Source organism: Rhinopithecus roxellana, chromosome 8 (genome assembly GCF_007565055.1).
Source record: "Rhinopithecus roxellana isolate Shanxi Qingling chromosome 8, ASM756505v1, whole genome shotgun sequence".
Lineage (NCBI taxonomy): Eukaryota > Metazoa > Chordata > Mammalia > Primates > Cercopithecidae > Rhinopithecus > Rhinopithecus roxellana.
The window spans coordinates 134,116,568-134,140,745 of record NC_044556.1 but is presented as its reverse complement, the minus strand read 5'-3'; the positions used below and the strand labels follow the sequence as shown (position 1 = coordinate 134,140,745).

Sequence of the window (24,178 nt, the reverse complement as noted above, 5' to 3'; positions counted from 1 at the left end):
CCCCTACCCCAAACAGGCTTTTATTTCTAAATATAGATCTACATTTCAAGCAAAGCATGAATCAAGTCACATATTTAATGTCAGTATAATTTTAGAGGCATGCCAGAAAGAAAAAGGGGATGTATGTAAAACTTACTTATATTTTTATTTATGCTATTTCCCACAGATTGAAAATAAATTTTCAAGAGCATCACTTCTCCAGCCAATTTACTCTTAGTAGAGTCTGAAAATGCTGTGGTTATCTAGCAGTGCCCTCTGGTGTCCAAATGAATTGTTTTATTTGCCTTGAGGGAAAAAATAAGCCATTATATAATCAGACATGTCTATAATCAGCATTCATTCATTTGCCAAGTATTTACTGCGGGTTCACTATATGTGAGTTACTGTGCAAAGAGGCAGGATACAGAGATGTATTAAAAAATACATGATTTCTTGTTATGTTCTTAAGGATTCCAGTCTAACAAGGAGATAAATGTAAAATCAATTACAAAATTACTTAAATCACTTTATCTAGTTTTTCATTAAAATGAGACATACACAGCTGGGTGGCCTCCCTTTCCAAATAGTTCTGGGCCATTATTCATGTTAGGATGTATCTGGCTGGCTTTGGACAGAACAACTTTGGTCAAGTACACAGGGAACATTCTGAAATAGAGTAAACATAGCAAGACATACAGCAGGATTGAATCCTAGTTTTAAAGAGTTGAGAAAGCACCTTTCACAGCCAATCCCAAATGACACTTTCGGTTTTGTAGTTATATAGGAGCCCACTGGTCAACAGATCTGACACACAAATCTGACATTCATTATCCTTACACTTCTTTATGAAAATGCTATTTTCTAGAATTATAATGAAAGACCTCAAAATGAATCAAATGAGAGACTTAAGAAATCAAGAGACCCTAAGAATTTATCACAAACTATTTTAGGATTCTTAGACCTGCAAATTTTCCACTAGAATCACCGAAACACGTATTGTTCTGAATAGGTGCATCTTCATGTCTTCTGGGGAAGCAGAGGGAGCCTGAAGGAGTTACGGTGACCTCCCACCAAGAATAAAAGTGAAATTCAAATACCATCAAAGGAAGGAGTCACGAATGACTACAGATGAAGAATGATGCTTTATACTATTTTGTGATGGTCCTAATTTTCATCATTTTTCCATTCTTGTTATTGTTCTTTCCTAATCAGCCATGAAACCCTAGTGTGTAGGCAGGACCTATGACCTGCTTCCAACCAACAGAATATGGCAAAGGTGATGGGATGTATGTGATTACATTATATAAGATTATACAGTCCATCTTGCTGAGACTCTCCTTTGGTGGCTTTGAGAAAGCAACCAGTTATATTGAGAAGGCCCATGTGGCAAAGAGTTGAGGGTGGCCTCCTGCCAACGGCACATAAGCATTGAGCACTCTCAAGGAACTGAAGGCTACTAATAACCATGTGGGTGAAAAAGCTGACCCCTCCCTGGTCAAGTGTCAGATGAGACTGGAGCCCTGCCCAACACCTTGACTGTAGCCTCACAGAGGACCCAACTAATCTGTGCCTGGGTTCCTTACCCACAAAAACTATAAGATAATAAATGTGTGCTGTTTTAAGTTGCTACATTTGTGGTAATATTATTTTGCAATGATAGATAACTAATACAGATTTCAAGACACCTTTTAATTTTAAAACATTTTTATTATAAAAGTAATACAAATAAGAACATTAAGAAAAGACAAAGTCATCCATTTTCTGCCTCCCATCCCACTATAACTGGTTAGTAATTTGATTTACTTTGTTACCTTTTTATAGAATGCTTGGTCTGTTATTTCAGCCATGATTACATCCACTCATACACTTTTCCATCTTGCAATTTTTACTTAATGTAACATTTTCATGCTTTTAATAATATTCATTACTAATTTTTAGTAAGTACATTATGTACCATTTGTATACATCTGTTTATTGACTATTTCTTAGATGAAGGGATGCAAACTATGGCACCACATTTGTAAATAAAGTTTTACTGGAACAAAGCCATGCCCATATTGTTTATGTATTGTCTGTGGCTGCTTTTGTGCTTCATACAGCAGTGTTGACAAGTTATGACAGAGACAGTAGGTTTAAAAACCTAAAATAGTTACTTTCTGGCCCTTTATAGAAGAAGTTTGCCAATCTTTACCCCAAACTTTAAAGTAGTTTATAATTTGGGCTACTAAAAGTAATGTCACTTGGAATATCTTTGTGCATATAATTTTTCATACTTTGTACAATTTGAGAGACATTAACAAAAGTGGAATAACTGGGTCTAATTAATGAAGACATTTTTAAGGTTGATACTCTCCCACACTCTTGTAATATTCAAGCTATGATATGTGATAAGAATGAAAAGGACAGCCCAGAACTCTTGTAGGTAACATGTCTCTGGTTCCTGTTACTCAAGACACTTAAGTTTACACTCTGGATGAATATATTTTGAGTTTTGATTTAAAGTTAACCAAAAAAGAGAAATAACAGTAATTGCAACAGGAAGACCAATTGAAAGAAATCTTCTACTTTCTACTGGAGAGGAAAAAGCAGACAGAAGTAGGTGACAAGGTATATATAAAATGCCATTCTAACATAGCTGCAGTGGCCAAAACGCACTGGGGAGAGTTGAGTAAGGAAAAGAGATGGCAGTAAGAAACAAAGAAGCAACTATGAGTGTGGGATGACAAAAGCAGCAGACAGGTCCCACCCATTTGAACACATCCTAGGCATAAACCTGTATACAACTGTAATTAAACTGTCTCTAGATAAGAAAGTTTTAAAGAAATCACTCTATATTTTTTAAGAAGGAGACAGTCTTCTATCTAGGGAAGTTTTATTCTTCAGAATGAAAACCTTATGGAATGGGAAAGTCAACCTTCACTATCTAAGTCAACCCTGACTATCTCTGAGATAAAAGATGAAGCAGTCTGATGGTTCTCAAATCCAATCTTGTATGAATAAAACAAGCATCAGGAAACATAGATGTCATCTTCTAAGAGAAATATTCTGAAAAAAAAAAAAAAGATCAGGATGGACTTTTCTCCAATAAACAATGTAATCCAAAAGCAAAATTAGAAAGCTATTTAATGTAATTATCCAAATTATGCCAACAAAGTATGTAAAGAAATCACATATAGCACATTTATCTTATTAAAATGTTCCTGTCAAAATGTCAACCAATTTAACGTTTCTTAAAGAAGCATTTTTTTAGTTACAACTATTACTAGCCTTTACATTCCACCTCAGTTACTCACTAAATAATTAAATGCATGATGACTTCATAAAATACTTTGGAAAACCATGAAATTCTCCATAGAGTAAGGAAATCAATTTTTTTGCAACAATAACTAGGAACATGCTAATTTGAACAAAATATAACCAATTTTCTGAGGTATGAAAATCAGGACTTTTTTTCTTGAATCTTCCCTATGGCAAAGGAAGTGGCAGGCAGTTCTGTGAATGACTTGAGTCACACTTAAAATCATGTCATAATTTTCCTCTTTTTGTGCTTCTTGCTGTCAGTTACCTCAAAACTGACCTGAGGGTCTGGCAGCATAAATCCATCAGTAAGTTTATAATAGACTATTGTAGAATCAGACTCCACTATGGCCAAAGTAAAAGACATCGGCAAATCTGGATCACCTTGCAATTTTCGAGATGCCTTCAAGATCTCCCTTATCCTGAAAATAAAGTCACAATATACTTAGGAGTTGCAGTCACTCAATTAGACGAGATGTGACACAGAAGAAAGCAATAGAAAACTTAAAAACAGGTCACAAGAAACCAAACTGAAGTACAAAGAGAAAAAATAATTTTAAAAAATAACATCAGAAGCTTCTGGTATAGTACCAAATAAGTTTAACATACACATAATTGGAATCACAGAAGGAAAGGAAAGAGAATGGTATAGAAATAGTCGACAGTTTTCCAAAATTGATGTCTCTGTAATCTGAAGTATATCTTTTATAGACAGCATATAGTTGGATCTTGTTTTTATATCCAATCTGACAATCTCTGCCCTTTTGAGTGTTTATTCAAATTTAAAATTAACATTGGTATGGTTGGATTCATGCCTGCCATTTAGCTATTTGTTTTCTATATATCACATGTCTTTTTTCTTCCTCTCACCCTCCTTTATCACCTTGTTTTTCTATTAAATAGGTATTTTCTAGTACGCCATTTTAATTAATAATTTTTTTTTTTTACTATAGTTTCTTGAGTTTCTTAGTGGTGACTCTAGAGATTACTATTGCGTCTTAGTTTATCACAATTTCTCTCAGCTTAACACTAACTTGATTCTAAAAAAATATAGAAACTGCTCCAATAGAGCTTTATTCCTTTCCTCCTCCTTTATGCTATTATTGTCATATACATTTATATATTTAAACCCAGTAATATAGTGTTATAATTATTACTTTATATAATTTTCTTTTTATAAAGTTAAGAGGAGAAAGGAAAATATATTAGGGTCTTTTTATATTCACATACTTAATATTTCAGGTATTCTACATTTCTTCACATAACTATCTGGTGTCACTGTTTACTCCAACATAGCTTCATTCCTTCCCCCATCCTTTGTGTTAATACTGTCATATAAGTTACTTCTTAACCTGCTATAAGCCTGGTCAGTTGATTTTTGACAAAGGTACAAAGGCAATTCAATGGAGAAAGTCTTTTCAAGGATACTTGAAATGAAGATAGTAGTACACCCTTATGTCTACACATAAGATTCAATTAAATGGCATATATGAAAAGATTTCCTAAACTGTCAAGTGGTCATATTATGTAGTATATATACCAGCTTTGCTACCTTGCAAATTGGGATATAATATTTACAGATAACCCTGCCTCCATGATTATTGCTAAAACTGAATACTAACCCAAACATACTAAGGTACACTGTGCCATTAGTGGAAATACAGAAAATGTTTATTTTCTGAAACAGTCTGAATTCCAGAAATTGACTTAGTCCTTAAATTATTTCCACCTATGCTGAACTATATTACAATTAGCTAGATTCTTATTCATAAGAATGATTTACTTTAGAGAAAGATATTCTGATAAAGCAACTATAGATATTAATCAGAAACTTCACTACTCAGCACTGATGGGAAATCACACTGTGATAAAAGGCAGCATAACAAAATTGCTTCTTCAACGCAAATCTTTTAGTAGCTAAGTATTTTCCTTCTTCAAAAGTGGCACACCAATATCTAAATTAATAATAATAGAAAAAGATCAATTTTTATAGGCTGTCCATCTTGAATTAATTTTTTTCTACAAAGATGGAAAAGAAGAAACAGACAATGGATCAACTAAAATTTTAACTTATCTACATCTTTTGTTGTCAGCATGTATCATGATTACTTCACAGTATGCAATATACATAAAACCCAGTATATAATGCACATAAAGCCACCTCAATGCCACAAGATAAATTTCTCTAAACATCCCCAACTGGTAGACTGTGATGAGAATGGGACACAGACAAGAAGGAAGCCTGTTAACACAACTTTTACACATTTTCCATTTCTGAAGACATAATGTTATTTAAATCAGAAGGTGTGTTTGTATGTGTGTGTGGGAGGGTGGGGGGGGGGTGTTTTCTAAGAAAAACTATATGGGAATTCTAGCCCATATATTGAAATTTAGAATAGAAATTTCCATCTTATTCACTACTTTTTTTCCATTCTCAATTTATATTTGTTTCCGGAGTTCTTTGATTTAAGCGGCAAAACATTTTCATACTTACCCCAAATACCCACGCAGGAAACCCTAACATTTGAAAACTAACTCAGAGTTGTAAAAGGGGTTTTGTTTTCAGAGTTGAGAGAAATCACTGTCAAAAATGAAATGGAAGTTCCCATTTCTGAGGCCTTGTTTATGGTACTTGGTTGGCGGGGGGCAGGGATTGTGAATTACTAGTGAATCTTCTCGGTAGTAACAGAAAAAAATAGTTTATCTGCCTCTGTTACTCAAAGTACACTCCAGAAGTCTCACACAGTTTCTTGTTCAGGATCTCTTCCAGTCGCTTTTTCAAGTATGTTTAAAGCAAAGCCATCATCTTTTCCTCAACAAACAAGAACAAGACCTTTCTTGTTTGCTTCCATTATAGGATACTGCATAAAATTCTACAAATGTTTACTTTGCCTTTTAGTCAACAGGTTATACTTTCTCAATCTGTTAATAATAACAGTAACAAAAGATTCTGAAGTTCTTAAAAAACCACATATGATTGTAAAGATCCCAAGAACATTTAAGTATCACCAGACTATAATCTCACTTAATTTCTAACAAGCTTATGGCTTGAAATCTTACTTTAGAAATGACAGAATTATTTCCTTATATGTATAAATTTTAATAGCTCAGTTCTTTGGAAAAATATTGTGACAACATTAGAAATATTGTATGTTTCATCACGCAAATCTACAATAATAAACGACAAAATTCTTTATAGTTCATACTGGATAGAAATCAACATATGAAAAATATAACCTATGTATTAATAATAACAGTTTCAGGTTTTAAACTCAGTTATATCTAAAGGGAAAAACCCCACCTAAAGAAAAATACATATCAAAAATTATAGCTATTTTATTAACAGTAACAAAATTTGATGCTCACAACAGGTTTTTCTTTCTCATAACTGTTCACAGAGGAGCTCTGTGTACAGGAAAAAAGTGATTCCAGAGCTTCATCTATCTAACTTGAAAACAAGCCTGAAGCAAATACACAGTTAACACTATTTGGCTAATACCTTCAGTCCAAGCTATGTAAATGCTTTCCATAAGTCTTAGCATTGATTTTTCTGTAATGATTCTAAAACAGAGACTAAGTAATCTCCAGAGATTTACAAAGAGGACAAGAAGTTGAAGACCACATTACTTTTAACTTCAAATGTTATTGAAATGAATGTATCATGGGTTAAAAGTAGTATTAATTTCAACCCACAGAAAGTATCTCCTTCTTTCCTCTTCAATGTGGCCAAATAACATACGCTATAGCCTTATTAGTAAAAGAGAATAACTCCTTGATCTGCCTCATGATGATATAATGGAATGACATACCATAATGCAACTCTGAAACATAATGCAAAATCAAGTTGGTGCCAGAGGCACCAAAGGAGCGTTATTCATCCACAGGCTCAGTTCCAAAGAAAAGTTTCAGGGATAACAGACCTCCTCCTTGAAATTCATGCCAATGCCTTCCTAGTAAAAAATCAAGGCAGCTAAAATTCCAAGGGGGTTTACTGAACAATCAAGCTATCCACCCCAGTGGGAAGTCATTCTGTAATAAACTGCAAGCTTTTTTTTAAGTGTAAGAGAAAAAAAAAATGCTGTATCAGTTAAAAGAAGCTGCCAGAATTGAGGGTTTCACCAGCAGCAGATTTCTAACAGAGGTAAGGTGAGGACACACATCCTAATATGCAGAGAGGCCAAATGACAGAAGTCATTTTGCAGTTATAAGACTTCGGGACTCAAATAAAATAGTGGTCATTATAATGAATTTGTAATAAGGATTATGCTTTCAGAAAGTGGCAATATTTTTCCATTACAGGGAAATAATAATGGACGGTCCTTCAAGAAAGTATGTAGCATTTGAGGATTAAATCTCATATCTAAGAATATCTGCAGAGACATTCTAAAGAAAGAACTAGTTCTAGTAACCCTTTACTCCAGAATTAATGTAAGTCCTTTTCCCAAGGCACTAGGGAAAACGAGGGGTGAAAGGGCAGAGAGAATATAAATGAAAAGAAATTCAACTAAAAAGTAAAGAGGTTATTCATAACATTAGCAGGTTACAATGTAAAGCGTGGAAAATGGTGATAAATCCTGCAAGTGGATGGATTTTGCAGATACATATGTGTGTGTGTGTGTGTGTGTGTGTGTGTGTGTGTGTGTATATATATATATATATATTTTTTTTTTTTTTTTTTTTTTTTTTGAGAGAGTCTTGCTCTGTCACCCAGGCTGGGAGCACAGTGGTGTGATCTTGGCTCACTGCAACTTCCACCTCCTGGGTTCAAGCGATTCCTTTGCTTCACTATGCCTCCCAAGTAGCTGGGACTACAGGCACATACCACCACACCAGCTAATTTTTTGTATTTTTAGTAGAGACGAGGTTTTGCCATGTTGGCGAGGTATCGAACTCCTGACCTCAGGCGATCTGCCACCTCAGCCTCCCAAAGTGCTGGGATTACAGGCGTAAGCCACTGTGCCTGGCAGATTTTGCAGATATTCTAATTTTTTGGAAACTCTTAAAAGGTTGCTTATAGTATATTCTTATGATCGTTAAAGTATTATTTAGCAAGTCTCTGCTGCAGGAACACAGTTAGCCTAAGATAGCTTTACCCAATCTTTCAACAAATACTTAGCACCATGTACCAGGTACCAGGTTAGACCCTAGGGATATACCAATAAACAAAACAAAGTTCTCACTTTCAGGGAACTTACTTTCCAGTGGAGGAAAACAGACAGTAGATAATCAAAGAAAACCAAATACGCAATAGGTTGACTAGCATTAATATAGCAAGTGTTTTAAAGGAGGACCACTTAGTACGTCCAGGAGGTGAGATAATAGCAGCTTAAGCGAGAGTGGTAACAGTTGTAGAGAAGTGGTAAGAAATGGACAGATTCTGGATGTATTTTTAAGGAACTGACAGGGTTTACTGATAAATTAATTTGGGGGTATGAGAAAATGGAAGAATAAAAACTAAGAGATTATAGCAAGGTTACAGGATACAAGGATAATATACAAAAGTCCACTGTATTCCTATATATCAGCAATAAACAACTGGAATTTGAAATTAAAAACAAAACACCATTTACATTAGCTTCATAAAAGATAAACATTTAGGTATAAATCTAAAAATATTTATAGGATCTATGTGAGAAAAACTGTAAAACTCTGATGAAAGAAATCATAGGAGATCTAAATAAATCGAGAGATAGTCCATATTCCTGGATACCAATTCTTCTCAATGTGATCCGCAGTAAGTGCAAACCCATTCAAAATCCCAGCACGTTGTTTTGTAGATATTAACAGGCTGATTCTAAAATTGATACAGAAAGGCCAAAGACTCAGAATATCCAACAAAATGTTAAAGAACAAAGTGAGAGGACTGATTTTATCTGACTTTAAGACCTATTACAAACCGGGCACAGTGGCTCACACCTGTAACCCCAGCACTTTAAGAGGCTAAGGCAGGTGGATCACTTGAGGTTAGGAGTTTGAGACCAGCCTAGCCAACATGGTGAAACCCTGCCTCTACTAAAAATACAAAAATTAGCCAGACATGGTGGCACACACCTATAGTCCCAGCTACTCGAGAGGCTAAGGCATGAGAATTGCTTGAACCCAGGAGGCAGAGGTTGCAGTGAGCCGAGATCGTGCCTTTCCACTCCATCTTGGGCACAAGAGTGAGACCCCGTCTCAAAAAAAACACACAAAGGAAAAAAAAAAAAGACCTATCGTAAAGCTATAGTAGTCAAGATCATGTGGTATTGGTTAAGGAATAGATAGGTCAATGGAATAGAATAGAGAGCTCAGAATTTACCCACATAGTCAATTGATCTTTGACAAAAAAAAAAAAACAAAAGCAATTTGATGAAGAAAGAAACATCTTTTCAACAAATGGTGCTAAAGTAACTGGATGTTCACCTGGAAAAAATCAGTCTAAACACTGACCTTATATCCTTCATAAAAATTAACTCAAAATGGATCATAGACCTTAATGTAAAATGCAAAACTATAAAACTTCTATAAGACAAAATAGGATGCCTTGGATTTGGTGATGAGTTTTTAGATAAAATACCAAAAGCATGATCCAGGAAAAAAAAATTCTATCAGATTCTATTAAAATTTAAAACTTCTGTTCTGCAAAACACAATGTTAAGAGAATGAAAATATAAGCCATGGATTGGGAGAAAATATTTGTAAAACACATATCTGATAAAGGACTTGCATTCAAAATATACACAGAACTCTTGAAAGTTAACAAAAAGAAAACCGAACTTAAAAATGGGCAAAAAATCTGAACAGACACCTCATATGTGGCAAATGAGCATATGAAAAGATGTTCAACATCATATGTCATTAGGAAATTGCAAGAAGTTAAAAAACCGGCAATGAGATGCCACTGTGTGCCCACTAGGATAGCTAAAACCCAAAATGCCACGCTAGCAAGGATACATATTGCTGAGTGAAAGCCAATCTGAAAGGCTACATACTGTATTATTCCAGCTATATGCCATTCTGCAAAAGACAAAACAACACAGAAAGTGAAAAGTTCAGTGGCAGCCAAGGGTGGGCTTGGGGGTGAAGAGAGGGATGAATAAATGAAGCATAGGGAATGTTTATGGCACTGAAACTATTCTGTATGTGACGATGAATACATGACATTATGCATTTGTCAAAAACCACAGAATTGTGCAATAAAAAAAACCCTAATGTAAATGACAAATTTCAGTTAATAATAATAATGTATGAATATTGGTTAATTGTAACAAATATACCATACTAACACAAGGATGTTAATAACAGGGGAAACACTGCTCGACTGGGACTTAGATGGGAAATCTCTGTACTATCTGCTCAATTTTTTCTGTAAATCTAAAATTGATCTAAAACATAAAGTGTGCGTGTATGTGTGTGTGTGTGCATACATTTTAAAATGACTCTAAAGTTTTTGGCCTGAGCTTCAGAATGAATACAGTTGCCATTTATTGACATAAAGAAAACTACAGAAGGAGAAAGTATAGGAGCAAATCAAGATTTCTTTTTGGACATGCTAATTTGAGATGCCTTTTTAGATCGCAGTAGAGATGTCAAGTAGGCAGTTACATATATGAGTCTGAAGTTCATGGAAGAGGGTGAGATGGAGATAAAAATTTGGGAGTCATCAGTATGTCGATGATATTTAAAACCTTGGAACCAGATGATGCTGCTTAGGGAGTGAGTATAATAAAGAGAAAAGCTCAGATGACTGAGCCCTAGTCACTTAACCTCCTCAAATCCGCCAATTAGGTTCTTGCATTAATAGCTAAACATCTATATCCTCACACATTTGCACATTGTAATTGGTATCCATTACAGAAAACAGAAACAAGCATTACAATTCCTAATATCCTGACTCAATCTTCTCACCTTTGTTTCAGGATTTCCTAAAGATTTTGTGGTGGCAAACTCTTGATTTAACTTTCTCTTACCTTTGACTTCCTTAATCCTTAAGAGGTTGCTTTTCCTGAACTGTTACTTCCCAGGAGGAGAGTTGTTTGTTTGTTTTTTCATATTTTTTCTATGTCTGTCTCTCCTTTCCTCCACTCCTTTTCTCTCCATTCCCATCTCTGTTGTATCACACATACTCACTCCTCCTTCTCCACCCACCCCACACCAATCTAGGGCTTCTCACCAACTGCAGGCAGGTACTCTCTCTGCCATTACTACATACCCAGTCATAATGAACTACTGGCAAATTTCAGGCCCTCTCAGGCCTCAATATCTTGCTCATATTATTACTTTAACCAGGGCATCCATTCCCATCCTTGTTCCTTGTTCCTGCATATTTCAAACATCTTGTCCTCCAGTAAGTTTTTCCAGACTCTCTCATCTCTTTATCCCACTAGTCGAAGTTAGGTCTCCTCCCTCTGTGGTCTTCGTCAGTACCCTGTATGTATCTGTCATTACATTTATCACACTGGATGTAAATGTCTGTCCACCTCAGCTCTAGACTGTGAGCATCTTGTAGGCAAAGTCTATGATATTTTGTACCCCTTGAGCCCAGGCAGCCAATAAATAAATAAGCAACTTAGAAAATACTGGAATAATTTGCAATTTACCTTTTTATGCTATCCTAAAACCAAATTTTGTCTCTAGATAGTATATAATTAAGTTTATATTCATTATATTTAAATAAAAAGTATAATTAAATACATTTATAACATTTTTAGTGAAGGGTAAGACCAGTAAATAAACTTTTAATTTTCCCTACACATCTCAGTGTATTAAAATATTAATTTTTTTCTTCTCCTCATGAAAACACAAAGGCAATGGATTTAAAAATAAATAATTTGTCCATTTATATTATCTGGGTTACTGCTGTGATAATACAAACAGCTAATAAAATATTCTTTAATCATGTCCTTTAAAAAAAGAAGAATTACTATTGACAGTCTTTAAAAGCTATATTGGGAAAAATTAATTCTGACAAAGAAAAAATAACTAAAATTCATTAGATTCAATGTATGAGAAAAAGAGAGTACATTCTTTTGAAAACAACATTGAGGGAAATAGGATGTGATATGCATTAATAAGCTAAGCATCAGATTAAGCAAAGTACCTCAGGCTAGGAATCCTAACTTTGGCTCTGACACTCATTTCTAATGTGCACAGAATTATTTTCACTTCTCTTAAGGCATAAATTCCTTTAATTGTACAATAATCTTGCCAAAATAATTTTATTCAAACCAACTTTTAAAAGCTCTTAGACTTTTAGCTTCATGGTAGCTGAGCTTGCAGAGAAGCAATTTGGTAATTGAATGTTTACATCTTTTTCTAAACTTCTCAAGTAATATGCGGATGCCAAGAAGAACTTTTGAAATATTTTTGTCTTAGATAAGATGGCTGAGTGTATTCAATTTAGAAAGGTTACCAAATGCCATGAAACAATAAAAACAAAAGAAATGCCACTATTTGGGGTCCTAGGGGAACAAAATGGTGATGGGAGAGGCTCCATTCTCCCATCCACTATTCTTCTCTGACACTGAGAAGAAAGAACCATTTATAATTTCGTCCGGTTTGAAAGGATGAATGATTCACATATTACTAAAGAAGGAACTACAATCCTTTGGGGAAAAAAAAAGGAGATTAAGTTTTAGAAAGCTGTATCTTAACTGTGCCTGGATTTTATAATTGTATAAGACATTTCACTTCGCTCAGCTTTTTTTAAAACTTATATATAACCACAGATGAGCTTAAAATATGGCAACTAAGGTTTTCCCACCTCTTGTATCTTACTGAAGAAACAAAATTTACATTGGAATTGGGAGGTGACACAGAGCTTATGAGGGGGGGAAAAAAAAACCCTACCAGTAGTTAAAGACTAGAAAATCATTTTGTTCCCTTATCATTTGAGTCCCTGTATAAGTCACTTAAGATATTTTCCCATTTGCAACTACCTGTAGTACCACTACAATTACAGAAAAGTGTAATACTATTATCCTAACTTCGGAATAGTATACTTCTACCATTTAGGGCACTCAATAAATACCAACGGACCCAAGGTGGTCCAAAGTGAAGCTAATCAGGCTATCTGAACATAAATTTGACTTCATTTGCAATCTTAGCACTGAAAAAGATAGGTCACTAGTTTTAGTTAGTATTCCTCTTGTTGTCTCATCTTTAAATCCATCAGATCTCTTTCATCTCTGTGTATCTACGAATATGATTTTATACCATTGCTGTGTCTGAGGAAACTGTACGACAGTCATTTACCAAAGTTGCTTCATGTATTCCTTAGATTCAATATAGCATAGAAACAATCTAGAGTACTCTCCATATGGATGCCATGCAAATATACAATTTAATATGGCATTATAATGCAAACTAAAAATTATTTTACATTAGCTTTAGGAAGTATTTTTAGATGAGAGAAACAAGAAACACTAGCAATTAATTACTTCGTACTCCATCAGCAAAATCTTCCCACTAGATAATCAGAAATGGGCACTTTATCAATTGTATTCTCCCATTACAGATCAGGAAATAACATTAAATCAATATTTTCATAAGGACTGTTACACACAAGACCTTCTGAAATTTGAAAAACATGACAAAGTGTTTCAACTGTGATCACATATCATATATAACTGCTTTACAGAAAACATGAATCACAAACCGTACTTATGCTCAAAGTAATGCATTCACTCATAGTGATTCAAATACACATTCACCCTGTAAAGGAATCTGTCTACTCTCTTGCCAGAAAGTATGTATACAAAATCACCAGGTCTAAAGCCTGGGAAAGTAAGTGGGAAGCCGACACTAAAAACTGTTCAGGCATTCTTAGAAAAGCACACAGATATAACATTAAACACTACCTAGAACAATTACCTTTTAAGGAGGCAGAAAATACATATACACCATAAAATAAATAATAAACCATATAAATATACATGCCACTCTGCCACATAACAGTCAAGTGATGACTGAAACAGTGGGACTATTTGCCATTACTAGGGAAATATTTTATAACTAAGTTGTAGTTAACTATGTAAATGACAGACTTTGGTCCAGCTTTACAAACAACAGATTTTAAAATTTGTCTCCTACAATAAAAGAGACAGTTATCAGGCCTTATGTGCTATGCTCTTTGTAAATAATAAGAAATTGTAGCTCCAGGAAACTGCCAACTCCTCTGGCTCTACAGCTATGTATGCCACCCAACTCTCCTACTAATAAAAATGTTATTTAAGGTTTTTTGAGGAATACAAAGCATTTTTTAAGGCACTATATTCAAGCAGCTAAGAAGCAGAGTCTAAAATGGTGATTTACAACTGGTGTGCTGAGGTTGGTTGTACAGTATGTGGCAAGTAATTTGTTTCTAACAATAGAGTACTAAAGTTGGCAGGGTACTTTTAAATATAAAACTAATATTCCTGATAATATTATCAGTCTCACCAGTGATATTCCAACATTTTTTCTTGAGTGAGAGTCAAAAGACAAAGTTAGCGCTAAGAGGTCCTGGGAACAATACATGGGCCAAAGCCCATTATTATTATATAAGAAAGAATAATGGCTACTTTTGGGGGGAAGAAAGATTATGATTGGGATGGGGCACATTGAAAAGTTTGTGAGGTGCCTAGAAAAGTTCTATTTCTTGACTTAGTTATAATTACAAGACTTATAGATGTTTGCCTTATAACTCATTAATCTATACATTTGTATTGTGTGGTTTTCCATAACTAGTTTCATTTATAATAAAATATTTTTAAAAACCAATAAAGCAAGAGAAACTCTAATAGCTGTGAGGTTGAGACCCTGGTACAGCTCACTTAATCTTTTATTATCTTTTGGAAAAAGTGGGGGTACAAATAAAAATATACTTTTAACCTCAGCTTTTTGTATGTAAAGTTAGGATAAAACAAACACCCTGTATACCACTAGGGATTTTGTTGCTGATTTAATGAATGTCTACTTGTAAAAATATTTTGAAATACTTTGAAATTCTGTAACATTCTCTGCAAATGCAAAGTATTCTTAAAACCACATAGAATAAACAACAGCCTCACTTCCTTGCTTAAAGCCCTTCAATGACACCACCCATTTAGCAGTAATTTTCACAGTGTTCTTTATGGAAACCTAAGACTCCATAGACATGCTTCAGGGGCAGGGCATCATGTACAGATAAGCAGATTGTGCTTTGCACAAGGGTGCCTGGCACAAGTGGATCTAAAAGCTGGCCTTTGCTGTTCACCAAGCCTTGAACCTTAGTGAAGAGACATTTTTCTTTGTATGTCGAGAGGGAGCTCCTTTTTCTAAATTGTTCAGACTCTCTAAGTGCTAGCTGTAGTTCTATTCAAAATTTCCCCATTAAACAGTACCTTATTTTTGTCAAACAATAAAAACAAACTGTCCGAAAGTCTTCTTCAAAGTTAAGACAAATCACAGACAAACACATTTTATATTTGTAATTCCTTGATTGACAAACATACTTGAGCATTTGAGTTCCTCTTCTGTGAGTTGCCTATTCATATTCTTTGCCCATGTTTCCCATTGGGATTTTTTTTCTGAAGTCACAGAAGCAAATTCTAAATTAATCTGTCAGTTATGCACATGCTATAAATCTTCTCCCAGTCTGTGAAAACTTACATACTGCAAGTGCAAGTATAAACTAGTAATAATCCTTTTGGTAACAATTTAGCAATAACCAGTAAAGATGAAGGGATAAGCCAGGCCCAGTGGCTCACACCTGTAATCACAGCATTTTGAGAGGCCAAGGCGGGTGGACAACTTGAGGTCAGGAGTTCAAGACCAGCCTAGCCAACATGGTAAAACCCTGTCTCTACTAAAATACAAAAAATTAGTTGGGTGTGGTAGTGCATGCCTGTAATCCTAGCTACTCAGGAGGCTGAAGCAGGAGAATCACTTGAACCTGGGAGGCGGAGACTGCAGTGTGCTGAGATCGCGCCACTGCACTCCAGCCTGAGCAACAGAGCTAGAATCCGTCTCAAAAAAAAAAAAAAGAAAAGGAAAGAAAGAAGTATAAATGTCCCAGCTATTCTTAGGGAAACTTTCATACATGAGTACAAGGAGGTACTCACAAGGCTATTCATTAGAATACCATTAGTAATAGCAAAAAAGTAAAAACAATGATGGCCTTCATAATCTAAACAAACTTTCCCATCTAATTTTCCATCCTTTCCCTCTTTTTTCTGAAATTTTATTCATCCATTTATTCACTTACTGCCTTAAGGAATATGACTATACACCTACTCTGACCAGACACCATGCTAGGTAGGCAGTCATGCTTAATTACTTACAGTTGTCCTACTAAACCATGGTCTCTTACCTGCTAAAGAGACTTTTCTTGTCCTTCCTGAGTTTTGACATAACTTTGTACATATCCCTGTTAAAGTACTTATCAGTACTCCATTATCCTTGTTATTCAATTATCTAGCTACAAAATAAGTGAAGGCAGTCCCAAATCACACATTCAATTAAATATCTGAAAGGGTAATTCTGTTTTTTTTAGATTCCATCCAACAATTAACAAACAAACAAACAAAAAAATGTATTTTCTAAGCTAATATTCAGTGCTAGAATACTACTTTCATGAGGATGTCATGAAAGTATTTGTTCATCATGGTATCCCCAGCACCTAGATCATTGCCTGACACATAAGAGTCACTCAATAAATACTTGTTAAGACCAAAAAACCCAAGCAATATTATCTGACAAATAATATTTAAAAGTGAAAACAGAATCATTAATTTATGTAGATGTTTTATCACTGAATAAGTAAAAGCTGTTTTCCTTCTTAAATAAAAAGTATTTTTCTTTCATGATGAGTTACCCTCACATCCTCCCACCAAATACTTTTAGGACATGTCCCAGTGAATTTCTTTGCTATACAAGGTTATCAGAGACTCAACATCAATCATTTTCTTCTCTGTGTTACTAACACAGAAAAATTCCCACATTAACTATGAAAGGCTGGAATTGCAGCATTACTGTTAGACATATAACATTTTATATCATAAAATACACTAAAAGTAAAAATAGATAAAAGTATGCCTACTACCTAAAAGATTGCCCTGTTAAAGACTGAGTAATGAAATCACACACACATATATACACACATATTTCCATTTGTTAAAATGTTATTTGCATAGTTTGAGTTGAGAAAATGTTATGCACTAAAAGACATATAAATCTAGTATGTATCAGGCCTCATTTGTGCTATTTTCTATATTAGTATTCTACTGTATAATATAGTTAAGAATATTTATATAAAAACAAGACATAAAGATTTAAGCTCTCTCAGTTATTAAATGCAAGAGCATCAAAATAGCTTACCAAATTATCACTCCAACTAATTCTACTTGAAGAAGAAAACAAGATTTAGCCATTCAAGCTAGAAAAGCATTAATTACCACTTGGAAAATACTAGAAATTAACAATAGAAACAAATTTGTACTTCTAGACTTATGAAATGATTTTGATTAAAATAGGTTATTGCTTTCATTAATTTTATTTTTTAGGGATAAATGCATGTTAATTTCAAATAGTACTCCTTGTCCAAACAAATAATATAACATTAATACTAGCTAGGACAATATTTGTTACAGTAATTAAAAGACAGAAATAATGAGTTCTCAGGAATGAATTAAGACTCTTGGATATAGGATGGCTTGAAAAACATGCTAGTAAAAACCGGAAAGTACTAGTGATTAAATCTGATGTCAATGCTAACAACTATTTGTAATTCTCAAACACAGAAAAAACTCCACAGTAAGGAGCTTCTCAAAGAAGCATATGAATAGACTGATATATTAAAAAACAATTCTCATTATGAATCATAAATCCAAAAAATACTTCATAGAAATCTGCAAATTTAGTTTAATATGGCTTTATGAAATATGCACAATGAAAATAACCAGTTACAGTAGCTTTAATTTAGAAGGGATCTTGCATGTACTGGTAATCTAAATCCTTCAACGACAAAAAAAAAAGACAAGGAAACTGAAACCCAGAGAAATTAGGTGTGTTGCTAAGCATCAAACAAAATGTTAAGTGTTAGTCTCAAGGCTAGAAACCAGGTCTTAAGACTTTATAGTCTAGGGTTTTTTCTATTAGACTGCTATATATTCAGTTATAGTCAGCTAGAAAAAATATAAGTATTCATCAACGGTATTCACGCTGGAATTTAAAAGGCTCTGCTCTTTTCCCTACTTATATGCCACCCAAATAGAGCTGTGTTTTCATTTGTTCATTCTTCCCATACCCCAGTCTCAGAGGTTTACAGCTCCCCTTTACATGCTCAATGTTACTCTCTTCCATCATTCTCTTGAATCCATCCTTCCTCATCTCAAGAATCTTGCTCCATCAATAATTGCCATCTTTTTTCTATTTTCAGACTTTCTGTAGGACAGCTCACATGGCAGCTGGCTTCCTTTATAGCAAGCAAGAGAGAGTGCCCAAGATAGAAGCCACAGTCTTTTGTAACCTAATCTTAGAAGTGACATCCCATCATTTTTGCCAAATTTTATTCATTAGAAGCAAGTCACTGAGTCCAGATCTCACTCAGTGGAAGAGAGTTATACAAGGGAGTGAATACCAGAATTATAAGAAGCCATCTTAGAAGCTGCCTGCCACAGCTTCTAAAGAAGAAATGCATAAGGGAGGTTTGCTAACCAGATACCAAGACTTCTTACAAAGCAAGCGATTAAGCGATGTGGTATTGGCAAAAGGACAGATAAACTGACTAATGGAATATAATAGAGAACCCAGAAACAAATTAATGCATGTTTGGAACTTTGGAAAACGGCAGAAGTGATATGTCAGATAGTGAGGAAAGAAGGGCCTATTCAGTAAATAGGGGTAGAAAAAGTGGTTATCCACATGACAATGGTATCCTTAACCTCCTCTCACACCATTAAAAACAACAAGAATAACAGAACTCTTAGTGAAAATATAGGTGAATATTTTTTAGACCGTTAGATAGAAAATATTTCTTAAACTAGACACAAAGACGTTGATTATAAAAGATGGATAAATATGATTATATTCAAATTAAGAACTGTTATTCATTGAATGACATCTTAAGATAGTAAAAGATTTAAAAACTGGAAAACACAATAAAAAACTATTAGTGTCAAGAATATATAAAGAATTCATACAAGTCAATGAGAAAACTAAAAACATCCCAATAGGCAAAAGATATGAACAGATATTTCTTATAAATAATACATATATAAAGAAATATTTGGTATTATGAGTGATAAAAGAAATGTAAATTAAGACCACAATGAGAATAATCCATTCCGTTGGCAAAAATTTAAACGTCTGACAATACTAAATGTGAGAGACAATACAGCTCCAAAGGATCTTATTTACATTGCAGGTGAAAAGTAAATTGAGGCAACCACTTTGAAAATAGTTTGAAATTATCTCCTAAAGTTAAACATTAGCAACACTCCATCATCGAGGGAGTGGATATGAAAATGGGGGTATAATCACACAATGGAATATTATGTGGCAGCCAAAAAAATGCACAAGAATGAATGAATTTTAGCAAAATATTAAGTGTATAAGGTCAGCCTTAAAAGATAAGGTTTTTTAATTAAAGTTAAAAACATCTAAAATTTAAAACTTCCCAATGAACATGGAATTCAGAATGACAGTTACCTCAGGTCAGTGAAAGCACGTTAAGGAAGGGACTTATAAGATTAGATGTTTGTTATTGTCCAAAATCTAGTTTTGCTCTGGGTGATGGTTACAGAGATACTTATTACATTATGAAAAACAACTAAGTGAATAAATAAAAACCAAGCATGAACTAATAATGAGAGTATGTCATGAAACAAAGACATGTTTAATCCAATGCTGTGTACCTAAGTTTTTAACAAAAAGGTCCCACAAGCTACATGAAACTTTGATTTCAACTTGCATGTTAATCATGCTCTTCACCAACTCCTATATCAAGTATGACTTGTATGACATGGTACATCTTATAATATCTGTTATTTCAAATGTAATGGTCTTACTTCCTTACCAAGAATATAAATATTTCTACCATACATATTGTCTCTGAAAAGTACTGACCATCGAGTAAGTGCCAAATAAATACTTGTTAAAAGCTTGATATACTTTGTATATTTGTTGCTGCCCAAATCCCATATTGAACTGTAATCCCCAGTGTTGGAGGTGGGGCCTGGTGGGAGATGTTTGGGTTATAGGGGTAAATCCCTCGTGGCTAGGTGCTGTCTTCAGGACAATGAGTTCTCGTGAGATCCGGTCATTTAAAAGTGTGTGGAACCTCCCCCTCAACACTCTCTCTCACTCCTGCTTTTGCCATATGACGAACTTCCTCCATGATTATAAGCTTCCTGAGGCCTCCCTAGAAGCCGAGTAGATGCCAGCACCATGCTTACTGTAAAGCCTGCAGAACTATGAGCCAATTAAACCTCTTTTTTTTTTTTTAAAGAAATTACTCAGTCTCAGGTATTTCTTTATAGCAATGCAAGAATGGCTGAATACAACACTCATATTTAACTTACTCCTCAAATAGCCAAGAGTAAAGCTATGAAACTGGCATCCTAAATTTCTTTAAAAATATTCTATCACCACATTTAATGTTTCCTACTGCTTTACTCGGGAAAGGAACTTAGACCAAAATCACCTTCTCACCTGTTATGGCTGAGGGAAGCAGTGATGGGGGTAGGCACCACAGTCTGTAACCTCTCCCCTTCTATCTCAGTACCAACAAGGCAGATGAGCTGGAGTTCTGGTAATCCTACACAGTTTACTTCATGCCAGCTTTTGCCTGAAAGAACATCATTGAATGGACAATAATGTGTATTAAATACAAAAGATAAAAACTCCAAACTTCTACCTAATACTCAGCTGAGCAAATATCACTCATAACACTACCTCCTATCTTTGCTTTTCTAATAGTTTGTTACTCAATGATTCCCAATGTAAATAAACAAATTGCAAAATTAACAGCAAATGCATAAAAGATTGCTTATTATAATGTTACGAATGCTATATCCCAATCCAACCCCCCAATAACGTACCCCACCACAGTCCCAATAACAAAACAATATAAACAAACAACTTACTTTCCATGAGGTCCAGGTAAACCAAGAATGCTATATAAACTTGAGTGGCATCTCCTATATCTAATTCCATCATTTCTAAATACTGAAAATTAAAACATAATTGTCAAATTGAGAAGGAAAAATTATTTAATATTTTCTTTCAATCAACAAGTAGTCATTACGTATATATAATCTATAAAATTCTTCTAGGTATAGTGGAAGTTAAAATGCAAATAAGGTCTTAGAGATCGCTGTCTCTAAAGAACTTGTGACTGTTAAATACATGCACACTTAAAATTGTTAGGCAAATAACAATATATGACTGTAAGTGATTAAAAACCATGTAAATGGAATAAAAAACATGACAGCAGGTCAGAAGAGCTCTACTCAGAGGGACTGGTGAAAGCTTTATAGCAGAGGTGGGATGGGATACAAGTTGAGCACTGAAGAACATTATGATTTAAGTAAATGGAGAAGTAGAGTAATAGGGCAGGTAATCACACAAAGGTGGGATTAAGCCACATACATTCAAGGGGCTGTAAAGAAACCTATCTTCCAGCAATAGAGAAACCTTTTTAATAAAATTTGTGTTGGAACATGTTGGTGGGTACCGTGTATTTCCCTAGCCTCTTATTTGCATATGGAGATAATCTGCTAGAGTATCAGTCCTAACCTCTCTACCCACTCTTTCTCACTTTAAGAGTAGGGAATTATTTCATCATTAGATTTTTTAAAAGGGATTGACAAGGAACTAGAGAAAGCTGCTTCTTTCAGACTACTGGTCAGTATAAGGGGAAGACTTTCCAGGGGCCTACACCTGCAGGAGAATTCTGAGGCTGCACAGCTATGCCAGTGACTAGGTGGATATGCAGGGCTAATGCTGAGTTGAATTATTAGTAGACCTGCATGGGGACAGGTCTAAAGTCACATTCTCCCATCAGCTTCACTGTAACTGGAGGATACAGTTACAGGAGGATAAGAGTTATTAGTTGTCTACTTCAAACATGTTTTGAAAATAACACCCAAAACAATTTTTGAGCCAGGTTACAAGGCCTTGGTGGTCAAGCTATACGTGCGATTTTATCAGTATGGAAACACTGAGGATTTCTAAGCAGGAGAATAATAAAATAAAAGTGTGTTTGAGGATAATAAGTCTGATACCATTTCACTGGAAGAACCTACATAATTTTCAAATTAACAGAAAGGTGAAATTGGAAAAACAAACACCCCCTATTGTTTTATTACTTCTTTTCTTTTTCTTCTAAAAATTAATTTGATCCTTCAAGAAGAGAAATCGAAAGGGGAGATTTGATGGTCAAGGTGTATACAGCCATTAACTTGAAAAAGAAAACAAACTACAAGTATATAAACTGAATAACAACACCAAATCTAGATAAGGTTTTAAAAAGTTGTTTCTGGTGTTTCATTTATTAAGTACTTATATAGGGCTCTCTGTATGTTGAATGGCTTACAAATATTAATTAATTTAATCCTGTAACAACCCTATAAGTAAGTATAGACTATTAATATCCCCATTTTTCAGGTGAGGAAACTAAGGCATAATGAGATCAAGCAATTTGTCTCAAATTACAAGGTTGATAAGTGACAGAATCAGGATTTAAACTGAGTCTGATTTTGAGTTCATGCTCCTAACCAATATGCTGCCTCTCCATGCTATTGTTTCCCTAAAACGGCACTAAATAATATTTCCATGCTATTTTTTCTTTTTCTCACCTTTTGGGAGGATGAAGGGGACAGAGTAGGAAGATAAAATTATGCAAGAAAAGCTGAAAAAGGTTAACTCTTCAAACCTATACCTTCAAATTTTTTCTTGGCTGCTTTTAGATGATTACGAATCATTGCTCTCTAGCAGAAGAGTGCAATTCTGTTAAAGTACCGTACAGACCAGTTTTTGAGATTCTTACAAAACCCACATCTCCATTCACTGTCTATTCACTGCTTGGAACCTTACTGGTACAAGGCAGTAATGTCTCAAGCAGAAGCAAGCAGGGGACTATCTTTATCTCGCTTGCTGCTAATGTAGAAAAATACACGCAAAATGTGAGTAGCTGTGCTTTGAGCAAGAACCTATTCAAACTTTCGAAGAAATCTGAAATACTAGGAATCTGCACCTTTGCAAAACAAAGATGCACTCTGGGCCCAAGGCTAAGTGTAAACGTGACTGTGCCTAAATCTTTATTATGGACCCGCAGACCTTACCCATCGCCCACAAATTGTCTTGCATGGTTACCGTGAGGATTAAATAAATTTATCCCCCAAAGGGGATTTACCTAAATAGCAAAACCTGTGGAGCGCTTATTAGGGTCTCCTGGCTTGAGAGGGGCGGAGTTATCTCAATTCCAGAATGGCTTTGGCTGGGGGGTTGGGTAAGTGTCGGGGCAATAGTGTAACTTGTTTAAACAAACAAAACCGATGCTGCCTGAGGCTGGCAGTTGTGCACACCGGTCCCCCTCGGTAAGGGGTCGCGCGTCCTCAGCTCTCCCGCTGAGGGAGAAAGAAAGACAGCTGCCTGGGAGTTCTGCCTGGGTTAGGGGCCTGGACGGCGCCCTGCTCCTCTCGCGCCTCCTGACCTTAGGGTGGGTGCCCATCCAGGCGTCCTCGGGGGCCCACGAGGGAGCTCCGCCGCCGTCGCCAAAGCCGCGAACGCCGCCCGGACCCAGGCCGCTGCAGCCAGGGATCGGCTCGGAATCGCCGCGCTCCTCCATGCCTGCCGGTGCGGCGCTCCAGTGGTGCACCACTAACCGCGCCCGGCCAGAAGCTGCGGCGCGCGCGCCTGTGAGTTCCGCTTCCCCGAGGCTCGCAGTGGCCGCACGAGAGTG

General features: G+C 35.3%; 1 protein-coding gene across 2 annotated transcripts; it reads right to left on the bottom strand.

Annotated features, from left to right (window-relative positions):
- Positions 1 to 1,665: 1,665 nt before the first annotated feature.
- On the bottom strand, positions 1,666 to 24,156 carry TSEN15 (tRNA splicing endonuclease subunit 15). 2 transcript variants are annotated; one of them, XM_010368951.2, is made up of 5 exons: positions 23,930 to 24,156; positions 21,360 to 21,441; positions 20,926 to 21,061; positions 3,557 to 3,698; positions 1,666 to 3,024 (listed from the first exon to the last, which is right to left on the bottom strand). In XM_010368951.2, the coding sequence occupies exons 1-5, from the start codon at positions 24,062 to 24,064 to the stop codon at positions 3,004 to 3,006; spliced, it is 516 nt and encodes a 171-aa protein (XP_010367253.1). In that variant the 5' UTR covers positions 24,065 to 24,156; the 3' UTR covers positions 1,666 to 3,003. The 2 variants fall into 2 exon arrangements, with proteins under 2 accessions (XP_010367253.1, XP_030792533.1); XM_030936673.1 differs by lacking the exon at positions 1,666 to 3,024 and having other exon boundaries at positions 3,152 to 3,698.
- Between the last annotated feature and the right edge of the window lie 22 nt (positions 24,157 to 24,178).